Source organism: Lonchura striata, chromosome 2, assembly GCF_046129695.1.
Source record: "Lonchura striata isolate bLonStr1 chromosome 2, bLonStr1.mat, whole genome shotgun sequence".
Lineage (NCBI taxonomy): Eukaryota > Metazoa > Chordata > Aves > Passeriformes > Estrildidae > Lonchura > Lonchura striata.
The window spans coordinates 103609621-103625027 of record NC_134604.1 but is presented as its reverse complement, the minus strand read 5'-3'; the positions used below and the strand labels follow the sequence as shown (position 1 = coordinate 103625027).

General features: G+C 49.1%; 1 protein-coding gene across 1 annotated transcript in view; it reads right to left on the bottom strand.

Moving 5' to 3' along the window:
* The window catches only part of PTCHD1 (patched domain containing 1), a 38598-nt gene extending 27498 nt beyond the window's left edge, over positions 1–11100 (bottom strand). Inside the window, exon 1 of the mRNA XM_021553022.3 lies at positions 10659–11100. Within this exon, the coding sequence (XP_021408697.1) occupies positions 10659–11087 (429 nt within the window). The 5' untranslated portion in view covers positions 11088–11100. The remainder of the gene's footprint in view (positions 1–10658) is intronic.
* Between the last annotated feature and the right edge of the window lie 4307 nt (positions 11101–15407).

The following is a 15407-nucleotide window of genomic DNA, read 5'->3' as shown; positions in this document are numbered from 1 at the left end:
GGTGGGAGAAAAAATGTAACTGTCTGTGCAACAGATTAGGGTCTTTTGCACAACTTTCTTCTAAAACAAAATATTTGCAGGAACATGACAAAGAAATTAACTTCTATGGGGAATGCTTCCCATCTTTTCATATTGGAATTGCAAAGTTCCACTGTTTTGGGGTACAAATTCTATTGTATGTGACTGCACTTGGGAAAAAATGCCCTGATTTACCAGATCAAAGACAGAGATCTGATTTTAATTTTTTTGCAGTGGGAACTACTGAATGGTTTTCATTGACAACAACTATAAAACAAGATGTCACATAAAGAAGTGCAGCTGAGAGAAACCAGGAGGAATATAAGGAATTTCCTGCCTTTATTAGATTCACAATACAACTCCTTCAGAGAGAATCTGTGGAGTGACACGATGCAGAAGAAACTAAACTGACACGCAACTTTTATCAAACACTGTGTGTTGCTATTTACCCACCCAGCCTCACTGCAGCATTTGCTTCCTTCCACATCTGAAGCACTTTCTTTTAATATTTAGTTTATAAAATAACCTCATCTATTACAGCTATTACTTCATCTTTAGTGAATGGCTAGAAGCTAAATGTCATACCTAAAATACTCCTTTCCTCTTGGAAATGACCCTTTCAGGCTGAGGAGTTTGTTCTGCAGCAGTGGCCTGGTGCTTCTGAAATCGTGCTGGGCTGGACAGGGCAGTGCATGGGAGGACCTGCCCATCCCACCTCTCAGCAATGGGGCTTTGGGGAAGAGAGGGAAGCAGGCAGACAGCTCTGTGTCCTGGCACATCCTGGCAGCTGAGCAGTCCTTGGAGCTGGCTGCAAGCTTGTGCAGTTTAGAGCAGCTATGAGATATATTCTGAGCTTTGCCAGTGACCACGGTGTTTGGTCTCAAATTGGTGGCAAACAGCCAAAGAAGAGGAAAACTTGCCATTCCCTCCATCCCAACAAAGTGTGCTGAGAACTGCACCAGCATGCCCAAGGATTCAGCACTGGGAATTCAGACCCAGACCTTCCTTCTCAAGACAAACACAACACTTTACCTGCACTTTTTTCAGACTTGATGCTAGGAAAGCCCTCTGCTGCCTCAGTACAGGGCAGGGGTGTGCTGCAGCATGGCTGCAGGCTCTCTCTCCCTTGTGTGCCTGTGGCAGCCTGTGAGCCACAGGATGCTGCCTCCTCCCTGATGAGAGCTGCAGTCCCATGGCACTCTCCTTTCTGCTGCCATGCTGGGAATTCAGCTGCAGCCACACAGATTGTTCCACCCATCCAGAGCCCACAGTCATAACCCTGGGTGACTGGTTTCCACAGAAAACAGAAGCTCCAAGAGCTTACAAGGGCACATCCTGTGAGTCCAAAGGATTGCACAGTCTGCAATTTGGCTTGCTTATGGTACACCAGGAGGTCTCCCAGGAAACTTCAGTCTGATGGTAAAGGCTGTTGTGTGATGGGGACAACATCAGCAATTTGCTAATGCATAATGCATATTGCACTCCTCAGTGCAGAGGATTCTAATAGCAAGTAACCATACCCAGAATAAACCTGGCACCTAGTCCTGGGACAAATGACTGACTAAATGATCCTCATTTATCCAGCTGTTCTTATCCTTACCGATCCTATTAGGAGAAAGGGAAATTTAAAGGAATAACAAAACTTGAATGAATGTTTTTTCTTGAAGGGAGACACGCACTGCTTGCTCATCACTCCCAGCTTTTTCAGCTAGCTAACAGTGCAAGGAACCAAAAAGCAGTTCACTGCTGAGATGCCAGAGCACTGCAGCATGAGAACTGCACAGCACCACCTAAGCTCCCTCACCACGGTGGCACACGGTCCCTGAGAGTGTTCAGACATGAAATAATAACATCCACTTCTTCCTTTTGCCATTGTTTAAACAATGACCATTCCTTGGACTTCCCCTCTCCCTTCTGAAAATGGTATTAATGTGTCCTGCACCACATCAGAGATTTCTAGAACAGTGTTTTCCTTTAGTCTTTAGTCATTGGCATTTGGTAACATCTTGGTCTTGGTCTTTGCTTACTTTAAGTCCCATGCTCACTTGGTTATTTATTTTAGACAGAGAAGAATGATGGCTTCAACAAAGAGACAAATCCCTTTCAGCCAATATCTCCAGGTGAGGGCTGTACTGGTCTCACACCTCCCCACCAAGCCATGTTTAAGCCTGTGGCACAGCTGACAGATGAGAGGTGGTGAAATTGCACTTTCCTGTCTGTAAATACCACACCTGCCAGCTGGTTCTGTCCACAGGCCAGGAGGGGATGCCAGGAAACAAAAATCCTTCCACTTATCCTGGGCTGTGCCTTTTGCACCAGGGCCTCAGAGAGCCATGGCTGGAAGTTCTTCAAACTGTTTTATTTTTGCTGGTCCTCCTACCTCTGCCACCAGCACAGGAAGAGAGGTGCTGGGAAGCAGAGCCCCTCAGTAGTGTCAGTTTGGGTGCCCTGGGATGGCCAAGCCCCACACTGGGCTCTGTGAGCTGGCTCTTCACTGTACAGAGCTTGGCACAACTTTCAGCAGTGCCATCAAAGCTGAGCCTGAAGGCAAAAGGGTTGTACTCGAAGATGTATGGTCATGACAGAAAGGAAAGCTTGTTTTTATTCTTAAGTCCTTGCAAAAAATTCAGGAAGCTACAAGAAGGGGTGAGAAAAACCTGTACCCCTTTGCTTTGTGGAGAAATCCTTGAATTCAAAAGTGAGAAGGTATTACCAGAATTTTGTTAATTTAATCAGGTAACAAAGAAGCCTGCAGCCTCCCTGTGAAGGAAACAGATCCCTTCCCAGCAGGGATGGGTTAGAAACTGCTGATTCATCTGCAAAATGGTCCAATCTCAGAAATCCTTTAAGCTCACATTACATAATTTCCTACCTCAATCAAATCTATGGGCAAAGGGGATGAGGACCCAACCACCAGTGTCCGACTTGGATCTCACCTCACTGGTGGCACAGCTTTGCTCCCAGGGAAACTCCACAGTGACAGTGACAGCAACATGCAATGGGACCATTCAGTTTTCAACAAGTTGCCATGCCCAGCTCATGAAAACACATCCTGACTCTTGGAATCAGGGTCAGTCACAGACACCATTTTTAATCATAAGGATGTGTACAACTACCTCCTGCTTATCATGTATACCTCAAAAATATGTTTGGTTTTGCTGCTGAGCAGTGATATGTGGTGTTTATAGAGGACATCACTCATTGTAAGGACTCAACTATACTTTGTACTTGACATACAGTCAATGAATGGCCAATGAGACAAAACTAGCTGGATATATGGATGTCCTCCTGCACTGCAAATGATCTGGCACGCAGACATGTTTTACTCTCAGGAGCATCATCTTTGCAAAGCAGTATGACTTTGTTGTTGTTGCCATTATTTGACTTATTTAGTCTTGCAGTCTCCATCTGATGGTTCAAATCCAATATTAGCTTCGCTTTTCAGTGTTGCCACTCTTAGAATATTTTCGCTGTCATTTTCACCAAGTCTGTTTTTATTGTGAGTCCTGGAGCCTGAAGTATTGTGATTTTTTTTTTTTAATCTCAGCTTTCATTAAAAAAAAAGAAAAAAATAGACTGATCTCGTGGTTATGGAGGAAAGACTGAGAAGGCTCTGAACTCATTACCTATTACTGCTTAAAATTTTATCACTGTTTTGGATTCAAGACTTAAAAACTAGAAAGCAGGATGAAGACAATAATTTTAAATATACACTTCATTTTTATGAGAAGCTGGTTTACTCTTTTAGTAATTTTCACAGGTAACTTGTGCCAAGGAAAATGAAGAGGAGCAAATGCCTTTAATGGATGGCTATAAATTTTGCCACTTTTTCTATGATCTCAGTAATCTCTGGCATTTCATGCCTTTGCAGTGTACTTTTTTATTCACGTCAAGAGGTGGCCTCAGTCAAAACGTACAAAGGTTATGAGAAGGAAAAGACTTGCACAGCTTCCAGCTTAATTTACAAAAAACATCCCCACTGTGGGTTCTGCAGATATGGGCAGAATTAAACTTTCAAGAGTGCATTTTCATCAGAAGGTGCAGAGAGGGAGGGTAAAGAAGCCCCTGGCCAGGGCTGTGCCCTGCTGTCAGTCCGAGACTGTGGGTCCAGGGCAGAGGTTCAAAGAGGGTGGTGGGCAGTGGCTCCTGACCACGCCAGCCTACAAGGGATGAAGAAGGGGCACACAGCCGAGGAGGAAGCCAACAGATCCTAATGGCTCGGGAGAAACATTAGAAGTCACAGCTGGAGAGCAAGCAGCAAGGATTGCTATGAGTAGTTTGGCTTTTTCTCAGCCCTACAATCAGGTTTCCTGAAGAGACACTAAGATACTAATTATGCACGGGATTTAATTTTGCAACTGATTTTTTCAGCTTGTCCAAAACACAATGATTTATCTTTTCTCCGAACATTTTTCAGAAAAATAAAATCTAAAAATTGTTCAAACTACAAGTCATCAACTGAGGGATAACTATTAGTGCTCGAAGCGGCAGATGTGCGTATATTTACATTTCCATCTGTCTTCTTGGTGGCTACAGAAAATCGCTAGGTATGATTTTTCTTTTCTAATCGGAAGCGGAGAAGCTTTTCTAATCAATACCATCTTAATTCTGACACCTTGTAAATCTGCCTGAATTTGTTCCACCGAGAGAAGCCCACTGTGTTTTTTTGGGCTGACTGCTGCTGGATGACAGGACACCTGGGCGGCAGAAACCTCCCTGCACAGCCTGGTGTGCGGCAACAAGATCAATTTTTCATGATGGGGAAAAAAGAATAAAACTTCGCTCTTGTGTCTGATCTTGCATCAGTTCCACCACGGGTGGCTTTCTCCATGCCCTTCAGATGTCTCCATGAACACCCTTCCATCTTTATACTGCTTCTTGGGGGGTTCTTGCCAAGCAGAAGCCTGAGGAACAGCCCCTTTTGCACCGCAGGGAAACCTTAACAGCTGCAGGTTCACAGCCCACGGTGTTATTAACAACTCGGCTCCTCCTTCTGTCTTCCAATAGGAGAGAGGGGGTTCTCCTGCTGTAAACCCCAACTTAAAGGCAGGGCCTTGTCACAGCTTTTAGGAAGTACAAATGTGGTCAATGGGGAGGCCTGGCAGCTCTCCCTCAGCCCTGTGACACCGCCTGGGGGTGGCCTGGTCTCGGTGGCTGTGACGCACAGACATCCCTGGCTTCTGATGCCTGCCCTGCCCGCTCGTGCGCTCTCCCTGAGGGGTGATGCCCCCAGCACACACAAGACATCCAGCCACCTACTGAAAACACCTATCCTCCGTGTGTTCTGTTTGCTAGAGAGGAAGCAAAGTCTGACCTTCCAAGGCAGGAAAGGCAAGGCAGTGGGATGCTGGGCATTCTGAGCACGGGCGGCTCGGCTGGCAGCAGCGCAGGGTGGTAGGGAGCATCGCACCACGGAGTGAAGCAGGAGGGAGAACGGAGGGGCCCTGTCCTGACTGGTGCTACTGGAGCAGGGCCGGGGGTGGTGGGCACCAGGGGGATGTGATCTTCCTCCCAGACAACTTTAGGACTCCTGCTCCAAGCACTGACCAGTGCCTGCGGGAGAGACCGAACCATCTTGCCTGCAGGAATCACTCTGAGGAGCTGCTGCTGCTGCTGACACTGGGAGCTCAGGGGGGTTTCTGCACACACTTCCACACTATCCTTGCAACGTGCTATTTACCTTCCATCTTCCTTGGCTGTGCCCAGATCTTACCTGCATATCTTAATTCTCATCTGTTTTCGCATAAGATACATTTTAGCCCTGCAGCATTGTGCTGCTATGACAACAGGCTTGCACTTCTGCTGCTTTCACACCCTTGTTTTTCTCGTATTAGGACTCTTCCCCTCATCTTACAGCCTTGCTCTAAAGACATGACTTCATCCTTTATTTTGTTTTCAGCAGAATGCACTGTATGTTCTATTGACTGTTTCCCAAGAAGTGTTTTTAGTGCCTGAGCTACCTTGAGAATGTGGAGACCTACTACATCCATTGCTAGATCCACAGCTGACTGCCTGTGTCCAGGCATTCAGGAGTAGCCAAAAGTTTCTCAAAAGGGGTACCTTGCATTACTCAGGATCACAACAGACCAAGCTTTCTGCTCTGCTGAACAACCACAACCCATCTCCACTGACTTTGGAAGTAATGGTTTAAGTGTGCCATGTTTGTACAGCAAAGCAACTGGGAATACCACAGACAAGGGAACATGGTTATTTCTAAACAAGGTTGTTTCCTCCACGAATTTCCTCACACGTACAAAGTGAGTGAGGAAATCCGTGAGGACCGTAGACAGAGCGTGCCAACACACATGTTAACAGGAACAGAATAATTAAGGAGCAGAGAGAGGAAATAAAACCCCAACAAGTATGAAGTCTGCAAGATTTTGAAGCTAAACTGTTTTGTTCTGCAGCTATCAGAAGCTATGAAGTTCTTAAATAAATGTGTCCCTAAACAGAAATACCTGACTTTACTTCATTTGTGTGTAAAAATACATATTTAGTTACCTAGAGCAAATAACGGCCAGTGTATGAGAGAAGCAATCTATAAGCACTACAAATCTGTAGTTAGTAAAGGTTTCTTTAAGAAAAAAAACCCTGTTATCTACAGATTTTTATAGAAGGAAACTGCAAATACAGTCCCCTTCAGTAAGGCATGTTACATTTCAATCCCTTTTCATCTTTATGTCTTGATATCTTAAGTGGAGTTTTCACCAAAAAAAAATATTAGTACTGTGTTATTGTTATAAACACAGTAATGGAAATGGAAGAGAGAATATTTTTCTGCAAAAAAAGGTAAATCTTTAATTTAAAAAAGTCTTTAGTACGGTGCAGTTAACTCACTGTTAGCATACAGGAATAAACAGAATCAGAAGGATCAGTGTCTCAAATTCTGTCTAAGTTAGAATGTATTTTCTGAGGTTCAAAAATCTGTCTAGGTCTGTATTCCCAAGAGTTTGTATAACTTTAACCTAACAAGTCTCTTGCTGCAAGTGAAAATATCACTGTGAAATGATAGGGGGGCCGTTCTAACACTATTTTTAGGGGGAATTCTAGGTTTTCTTAGACAATTTCTACAGACTTTATATAATCATCTGAACCTCTGCAGGATGGTTCACACCAAGTATCCCAATTATTTTTGCTTCACTAATCACTCATTGGGAATACAAGGGTAAAACCACACTTTCTTAAATTAGGTGTTTTTACCTCCTACCTCTCTCTCTCAAAAGACAAATCTTGAGGAAGAAACGTCCTGCACACCAACAGCACAGGATGCCAGTTCCCTATGCTCAGCTATAGAGCAGGTACTGCAGCAAGTAAAATTTCATTATTGTCCTCCCACGGTATCTCAGTCTCAGGATGCATCTCTTCCATATCTGGGATTCTACCAAGGCTTTTTATTGGAACACCTATTCAAGATCAGAGACTGATGATATGTTTAGATTTCTCCGTTCTGCAGATGACCATGGCAGCTGAAAATGCAATGTTGGGATGGCAGGCCTAGAATGGTGTAAGCACAGGGAGCTATGAGAACAATGGATAGAGATTTACACAAAAATAAGAAATAGAAGAGTACTTGGCATTGTCTCAAAAGCAAAACTATTCAATAAGGGAGCCACACACCTCTCTGCTAATGAGGAGAGACCCTGTGTGGAGCAGCCTGTGTGTCCAGCAGGACCTGGGGCTGTTCTGGGAGCAGCCAGCGTGGCGCTGGCAGATGTGCGCTGACAGCGGGAGCCCTTCAGCATCCCCTGCTCTGGGAGCGCTGCCTGGCCCTGGGCTGAGGCTGTTCTGAGGCTGAGCCCTGCCCAGAATCCCTGCCCAGCCAGCCACAAGGTCCCTGCAGCACTGGCAATGGTGACTTTCTCAGCCTGGTAACGAGCCCACCAGGTACTGCACTAAGCTAACCAGAGCGCTTTAGAGATGTACCACAAGAGTAATTTCATTGAATAATGAAGTGACTTGGATGTTAGACTGATTAACTTTTGACAGGTCTATGTTTCAGTTTCAATCGCTCAGAGGCCCAAAACTTTGTATCCCTTTGCTAAGGAACAGTAACAGAAGCTGACTTCTTCCTCTGCCTAGATCCGGGAAAACCTTTCCTTGGCACATGACTAGGGAAGCTGTAGCTGCTCATTCTTTTCCCTCTTTGGCAGATGAAGTGGGATATGGCAGGTAGGGAAACCGACATGATGTGCTGCAAGAGCATTCAGCATCTGCCTGGGGCAACCATCCTCCTGTGTCTCCCATCCTCCTGCTTGTGGGTGGAGATGCAGCAACAGCCATGTGGGAGGAGCCAGCGCCCAACCTGACATTTATTCTAAAGCAAAACCTCTCCCTTGGGGAGGTCATCCTCCAGAAAAGGAAAGATAAGCAAAAGCTGCCGTGTAGGTTCTCTGCCCTGCCTGTGCTTACATGGCAGCTTCAGAAACGTGAGTGGGATTTACTCTGTGGTTTCACCCAGGACACTGACTCACAAGCACAGTCCTTGGAGCTGGTTGGCTCTGGACTGCAGCTGGGGCTGCCTTTGCTCCCTTCTCCCTTTCATGCAACCGAATGTGCATAGGAAAGCCATGACTGGCCACCTTTTCCTTTCCCCTTCCCCTTCCCTTGTGGGCCCTGTTAACACAAGATGATGTAGGCCTGCATCTCCACAGATGTAACAATATTGGGAGCTAGGAGCCCTCATCCTGCCCTCCTGTTTTGCTGTTCTGTGGCCCATGGGACGGGTCATCCAGAGGGTTGGACAGGCAGTTGCCTGAGCCTGCCTCTGCCCTCAAACAGAAGCATAATCAGGACAAGGAACTTAATCCATTGTACACAAAGCATATTGGAATTAACTAGATAAGTAAAGAGTTGGAAATAATGCATCAGACACGCCTGACAATGTCTAAACAATCAAATGGCAATGGTGTTCATTATCTCACTAAAAGAAAATAATAATTTTTTAGTGAATTCTGCCTGTTAAAAATGAGGCTGTGTTAAATACTGACAGAACTTTTAAAGTTTTAGCTCTTTTGCTGACATGATAAATCTTATGCAGAAGTTTGCCTGCAGAAAGATTCTGAGTACCATTTATTTGTGTGTCACTCTGCTATTGATAAAACTACAGATCTCCAGAGAAAGCAGTACAGAGAAAAAATCCATTATCATTATTATCCTATGACTGAGTAAATGTGCACATACTGGATGCAAATGTAATTCACAGTGCAAGAAAATGAAGGAATGAAAATCATTTCTCTAGAGTTTTCTCATTCGCCAGTAACATTGCTGTTACTGTACTTAGTGAGTCGACACTCATTAAATGTTTGCTCATTACTGTTGGGTAATATGTCAAAAGGAAAACAGAAAACACTGTGTAGCTCGGTACCACAGTTCTCTATGTGCCTACAGTGGAAATAAAATATAAATATATTCACTGTAACACTTATTTAATTGTTTAGTAAAGAGAGAGGTCTCCCTGAAGTCTCTTACAGTAGGTGTTTGCGTCTGTTTTTTCATTTCAGAAGAGACACTTCTTGAAGCGATAAAGAAGAATTAAGATTGGCTTTTATATGGACTAACAGTTTGACATTCAGGGAAAAAAAAACACAACAAAATGATGCTGAAATCATTTGGGTTTCCACAAGGCAACAGCAAAAATGTGCAGGATCGAGCTAGCCACACCTCTGCTTATTTCCAAATGTTCCTTGCCTTTTTCTTGAGTAAACTTGACCCTCTTAACACTCAAGTTTTTGCATCTATCATCCCTGTTTTTCTTTCCAGGATTGTTCAAGACTACTGGGGCATAAACTAGAGTACCAGCTTCAAGAAGCGCAGGTTTTTTGACATGTTATGATATACAGTACAGTGAGATGTCCTGTCAGATTGTGACTCGCACACTCCGTACTGCTCAAGTGGGAAGATACTGCCCGCTCTAACTTGAACAGGCAGCACAGGCTGCACCATGCCTGCAGTCTGTAGCTGGGCTGGATTTTCTCTTCATCTATGAAACCGGTGGTGGTGGGCTGGGAGTGGAGGGGAAAAAAAACACTACTCACTAAAAATAAGCTGCTGAGTTATATCATTTGCCTTGATGAGCAGTGAGAAGAAGGTTTTGTGCTGCCCCTCTCCATGCAGAAGTGCAGTCCAGACACAGCAGCAGCCCCCCAAACCATTCTCGGCAGCCTGATAGACTGGTACCTAACTGTTTTTGAAGTTTGAGTGTATGAAAGCCCGAGACGCCCTAACTCGGGAGCACAAACTGCCACGCGAGTAGAGAGACACCGAAAAAATTATTTAAGCCAGCCAGACTGCTCTTCTCGCTCACCCAAAGCACAGAAAAGCAAAACGGGGAAAACAGAAAAAGATGGGGGGGGGGGGGGAGGGGGAGGAAAAAAAAGAAAATAAAAAAAGGAGGGAGAGAGCGGAGCCCGCGGCGCTGGCGGGGAGCGCGGTGCCGGCTCCCCGCGGCGGGCTGGCGTCCCAACTGTTGCAGGGAGGTGACCGGGGAGCTGCGGTGGCAGCGCCCGTGCCTGGCGGGCAGAGCGCGGCATGCGCGGGCGGCTCCGCGCCGGTGGGCAGGTGCGGGGAGCGGGGCGGGATGCGGAGCGCCGGGAGCCAGGCGGGGTAGCGATGCTCGGGGCCGGGGGACCCGCCGGGGTTACCTTGAGGATGAGATCAGTGTGGTGCTGGTCCAGCATGTTGGCCTTGCGGAAGGAGGTGATGATCACCCGGCCGTACCTCCCAGGCGTCTGCAGGTCGGAGTAGAGCCGGTGCTTGGAGCGGTTCACCGGGAAGAGGCTGTCCACCAGGTTCCTCTCGATCTTGGCCAGGCTGTGCGTGGGGGCCAGGAGGTGCTCCACGCTCTCCTCCACCTGGTAGCGGCTGAAGCTGGCGCCCAGCAGGATGGAGATGAGCACGGGTGCCGAGGCGAAGAACACCGGGTGGCTGGCGACGAAGTGGCCGAGCCGGGAGAAGGACGTCCCCAGCCCCCTGTGCAAGACCTGCCGCAACATCCTAGTGCGGAGGGCGCGCAGGAGAGCGAGCGCCGCGCCGGGGCCCCCGCAGCTCCCCCACGGCCCCCTCAAGACCATGGGGCAGCCCCGCCGGGCGCCGCCTCCCCGCCGGCCGCGGCTGCGGGGGGCCGGGGGCCGCCGCCGCGCGTGTGCGTGTGTGTGCGGTGTGTGTGCGCGCCCGCCCGCCCGTGTGCGTGCGCGGGGCGGCTCGGGCGCTCGTCCTCCCGCAACGCCGCCGTGCCCGAGAGGAGTTTCCCAGCCCCTCGGTGCCTGACTTCCCAACCCGCCGCCCCTCGCCGCGGAGCGGCGGCGCGGACCGCCGGGGGGTGTGTGTGGGGGGGCAGCCCCGCCGCCGCCCCGCCGCGGGAAGGGGAAGGGGCAAGCGCCGCTCCCCGCCCCCGCCGCGGAGTTTGCGCGGGAGCGGGGCTGCCCGCAGACTGCTGACTAATCCCCCGGCCGCGGCGGGCGAGGCGAGGCGGGGCGGGCGCGCACAGCCCTCCGCGGCGCCCCCGCCGCCGCCGCCCTCCGCCCAGGGGCGCGGGGCCACGCCGGGCGGCGCCGAGCACGGGGCGGCGGGCGCAGCGCCGCGCCTCCCGCCGGGGCCGCCCGCCCGCCGGCCGCGCTCGGGACGCCGCGGCGCGCCCCGCCCCGCCCGGCCCCGCCCGCCGCCGCCGGCACCGCCGCCCCCGGGACGGCGGGGCAGCGCGGGCTGCCCCCGGCCCCGACGGGCGGGCCGCGGAACGGCCGTGCCCCGTGGAGTGGGGAGTTGGGTGTGCTTCGTGCGGGGCTTTGTTGCGGGGACCCGCCGCCAGAAACGTCCGGGCGCTTCCCCGGCGACGGGGCCGGGTCGCGTCCCGGGGTGCCCGACGGCGCGCCCCGCTCCCGCCGCACGGCTACCGCGGCGGCGCCGGCAGCGCGGCGCGGCACAGCCCGCCGGCCCCGCGCGGCCGAGTGGGCATGTGCGAGCGCCGCACATGCCCATTAGGGAAAGCGGGTGCCGGCGGCGAGGCTGTCCCTGCCCGGCTCACGGTCCCGGCCACCCGGCGTCGTCTCCGGAGCCGCCCCGGGCTGCCCCGGCAGTGCCCCGCGCGGGGAGCCCCGGCACCGGCCGGCTCCGCGCCGCGCCCAGGGAGCGCTGCCGCTCCCCTCGGCGCGAACCGCAGCTCCGGCGGCGGTGCCCACCTGTGTGTAGGTATGACCGGACAGGATTCGGGGGCACGGCCTCGTTTTTAAACACAAATTGTATCTAAATAGCAGGAACGAGCACAAGAGCTCTGGGTGTTGGCATATTCGGGCACGCTGATTCCTAGCGCTGTTAACCTGGCCCAGGCTGCTACTTCCCAATCCGAAGGTGTTGGTAATGAACGTGCAGTTACTACCCAGGCTGGTGGTTTTACAAATCTGAGACAAGGACGTTTCTGTTTGACAGCTGTTACATGTATTGCTGCATAAAACGGCAGTGGCTCCCTGTTCTGGTTGTTGGTAGGCTGACAGTCATTCTCCCTTTTACATTTCAGTAGTGTCTGACCTAAGCTGATGTTTTGTCATGGGCGCTTCATGCACAAAACCTTGACATCATTCCTGTCTCCTCACTGCTAGGTCACACAGCTTGAATGCTAAACTCTTTCCATGTTTCACTTGTAACATGGCGAGCGAGTGGCTTGATTGAGCACGGCCAAGGTCAGAACCAGCATCTTGTGATTCTTCTGGGTTTCATGCCCAAGACCAGGAATTACTCCATGAGTGATCTGCCTGTGAGGGCAGTGCTGCAGCTGCATCTACAGTGCCCAGTCCAGGCATGCCAGGGTTTGTAACACAATCATACCCCTGCTTGGTTCCACTCCCACAGACGTGGGTCCCCACTGCTTGTATCAGTCCTACATAAGGTTAAGAAAGAGAATCTAATTTGAATATATTTTAAAGAGCATTTCAAAGGTGAACACGGAATCAGAAGCACAGACGTGAGAGAGGACTGGACCTGAGTTTAGGTGACCATGCACTATTAGTTCAGGCTCAGAACCCAGGTCTCTTGGCTCCCCGTCCAGCACTTTCCCCTCCCTGCCATGGCTGTACACAGATCTGAACACAGGCTTACTCACCCCTGTGTGTGTCGAGGGAACGTCGGGATGTGCCTAGTGCTCTACATCATTAGCAACAAGTAAAGAACTTTTGTCATTGCTGCAGGCAGTATCATCTATGCTGGTTTTTTTGGGTCTCCATTAAAGATATTTTATAATTATTAAAAAGGAAGGGAGATTATTAATTGTTTCAGTAACCATCCAGTGGCCAATTCACAGTTCTCCAGGGTATCTGCCGTGTCCCCACTCCACAGGTATCTCATGAAAACTAGTTTGAGGAATTGACATCTAGCCCAGTTCTCAGCACATTAACTTTGGGAAAGCTATAGGTGACCCCAGGAAGACTCATTTGACATAATTGAACCCAACCATTAACAATATATATGCATTTTTGCAGGAGCATAGAGGAAAAAACTGATGTATCAGCAATTCTGCTGCATGTTCCTCTGTCTTCCCAGAGCAGTCTCAGTTTTACTGCCTGTTGTAACCAGCATCAGGCTGCACTGTTAGCTGCACTGGAAATTATGTCTTTCCAAGAAAAGCCATAGGATTTCACTCCACAAAATTCTTACTCTCTTTGGCCCAAGGAATTTCCCTGCCTTTAACTGTGGGGTTGCCTGTAGGGGATGAATATAGGGGGGATGTTGACATATGCTATTGGACATGTCAGAGACCAGCTTTGTGTGCTGGAACTGCGCTGAGTACATTGCAATGCTGCGAGCACCCTGTGGATGTTCCCAAACCAGCAGGGAAACCTGCATACTGCTGACTTTGCAGGTGGTGAAATCACCTTGTTCCTGAGCGTGCCAGAAGTTGCCATCACAATGCGTTCTGTGGGAAGGTGGTTGTCAGGAGTGGAACAGCAGGACGCCTCCCACAGCACTCAGTGAAGACCAAAGCCTGGTGAGCTCTGGCCTCTGCTGCAGGGAAAGCTGGCAGCACGTGCTGCACAGTGAGCACTGAGTGTTACCCTGCTCTGCATTTCTCTTGGAGCAAAATGGAAGGGTAGGATTTCTGTCACGTATGTGTGCCACTCTGCTACGGCTATGAATGGCGCTTTACAAAATAGATAATGATGTCTCATTGCTCCAGAGAGTTTCCAAACTAAATTAAGAGAGAATGATGGGAAGAGATGACCGTACAATGAGGTGCAGATGCTGGGAATAGGGATAATGAGGGGGGAAAAATATGATTATGTCCTTTCAAAGCAAACGCCTCAGGGTAGCTACTTTTGGGGACAGAGTATAAAAGGGAGATGGGGAAGATGTGACTCGAAGGCAGCATCTGCACAGGGTTCAGGTCTGCTCTCAGGAGCAGATTTGTCTGCTGGGGAGCATTTGTTGACTCTCAGATCCCTGCAGGAAGGCTGCCTTGACCCACACTCAGAAGCTCTCAAGGTCAAACAGATCATGTGGATTAGCATGAGGCCATGGTGTCATTCCCAGGGCCTGCAAGGCCTTGGTGGGTTCAAACAACCCTCAGCCCAGGCCAGAGGGCTGAACATCCAGAAATGAGCATATCTTTATGCATCTGCTCAAATCGTGTTACGATGGGAAGTTTTAAAACTAATGTGAGAGAAAGAAGTTGGCAAGGTTTTATTTAAAATAACTTTCTCCTAACTCCCTAAAAGTGGTCCAATGAAAGAAAAAACTGAGAGAAGTGATGGAGGAGGGCATTCCTGATGAGTAGCTTCAGATGAGTGAAGAGGGCCTAGGGGAAAGAAAAGGTGTCAGGAGCAGCTGGGATGGCTGTGGGAGGTATGCAGAGAATCAGGAATCTGCATTGTTTAGTTAGGCATGAGGAACCACAGAAGATATTTTAGGAGCATGTGCAGGGAATGTTTTTTGCAACAGGGCACTGAGAAAAGTGTAATGCAGGTTCCAGCTGGAGCTTGGAGAGGAGGTTACCCACAGTGAGGAGATGGGTAGCAAAGACTTTTTTTAAAAGGGAATTAAAAAAAAATTCAAGGAGAGTTTAATAATTATGGTTAGACTCTTAAGGTTTGCAAAACCTTTCTTATTGACATTGGTTATGTTATGCTCATTTATACTGGCTGAAAGTCTTGCTGGTGAGATGGAAAGGCCCTGTGCTTTGTGCCAAAGGATCAAGACAACATGTAGCCAGTCCAGGATGGCTGGGGAGAGGAGTAAACTCTGCTCTATATTTCTTGGCCTCGGGTCTGAGACCTGGGCCAATGCCAATTAAATTGGTGAGGGCACAGACGAGGTTAATTATAAAGTTAATCTCTCATTGCTGATTGGTGAGGGATCCTCTCAACTTGCAACTTTTGTCCATTTGCAGTTATCAGAAACATGAAGCA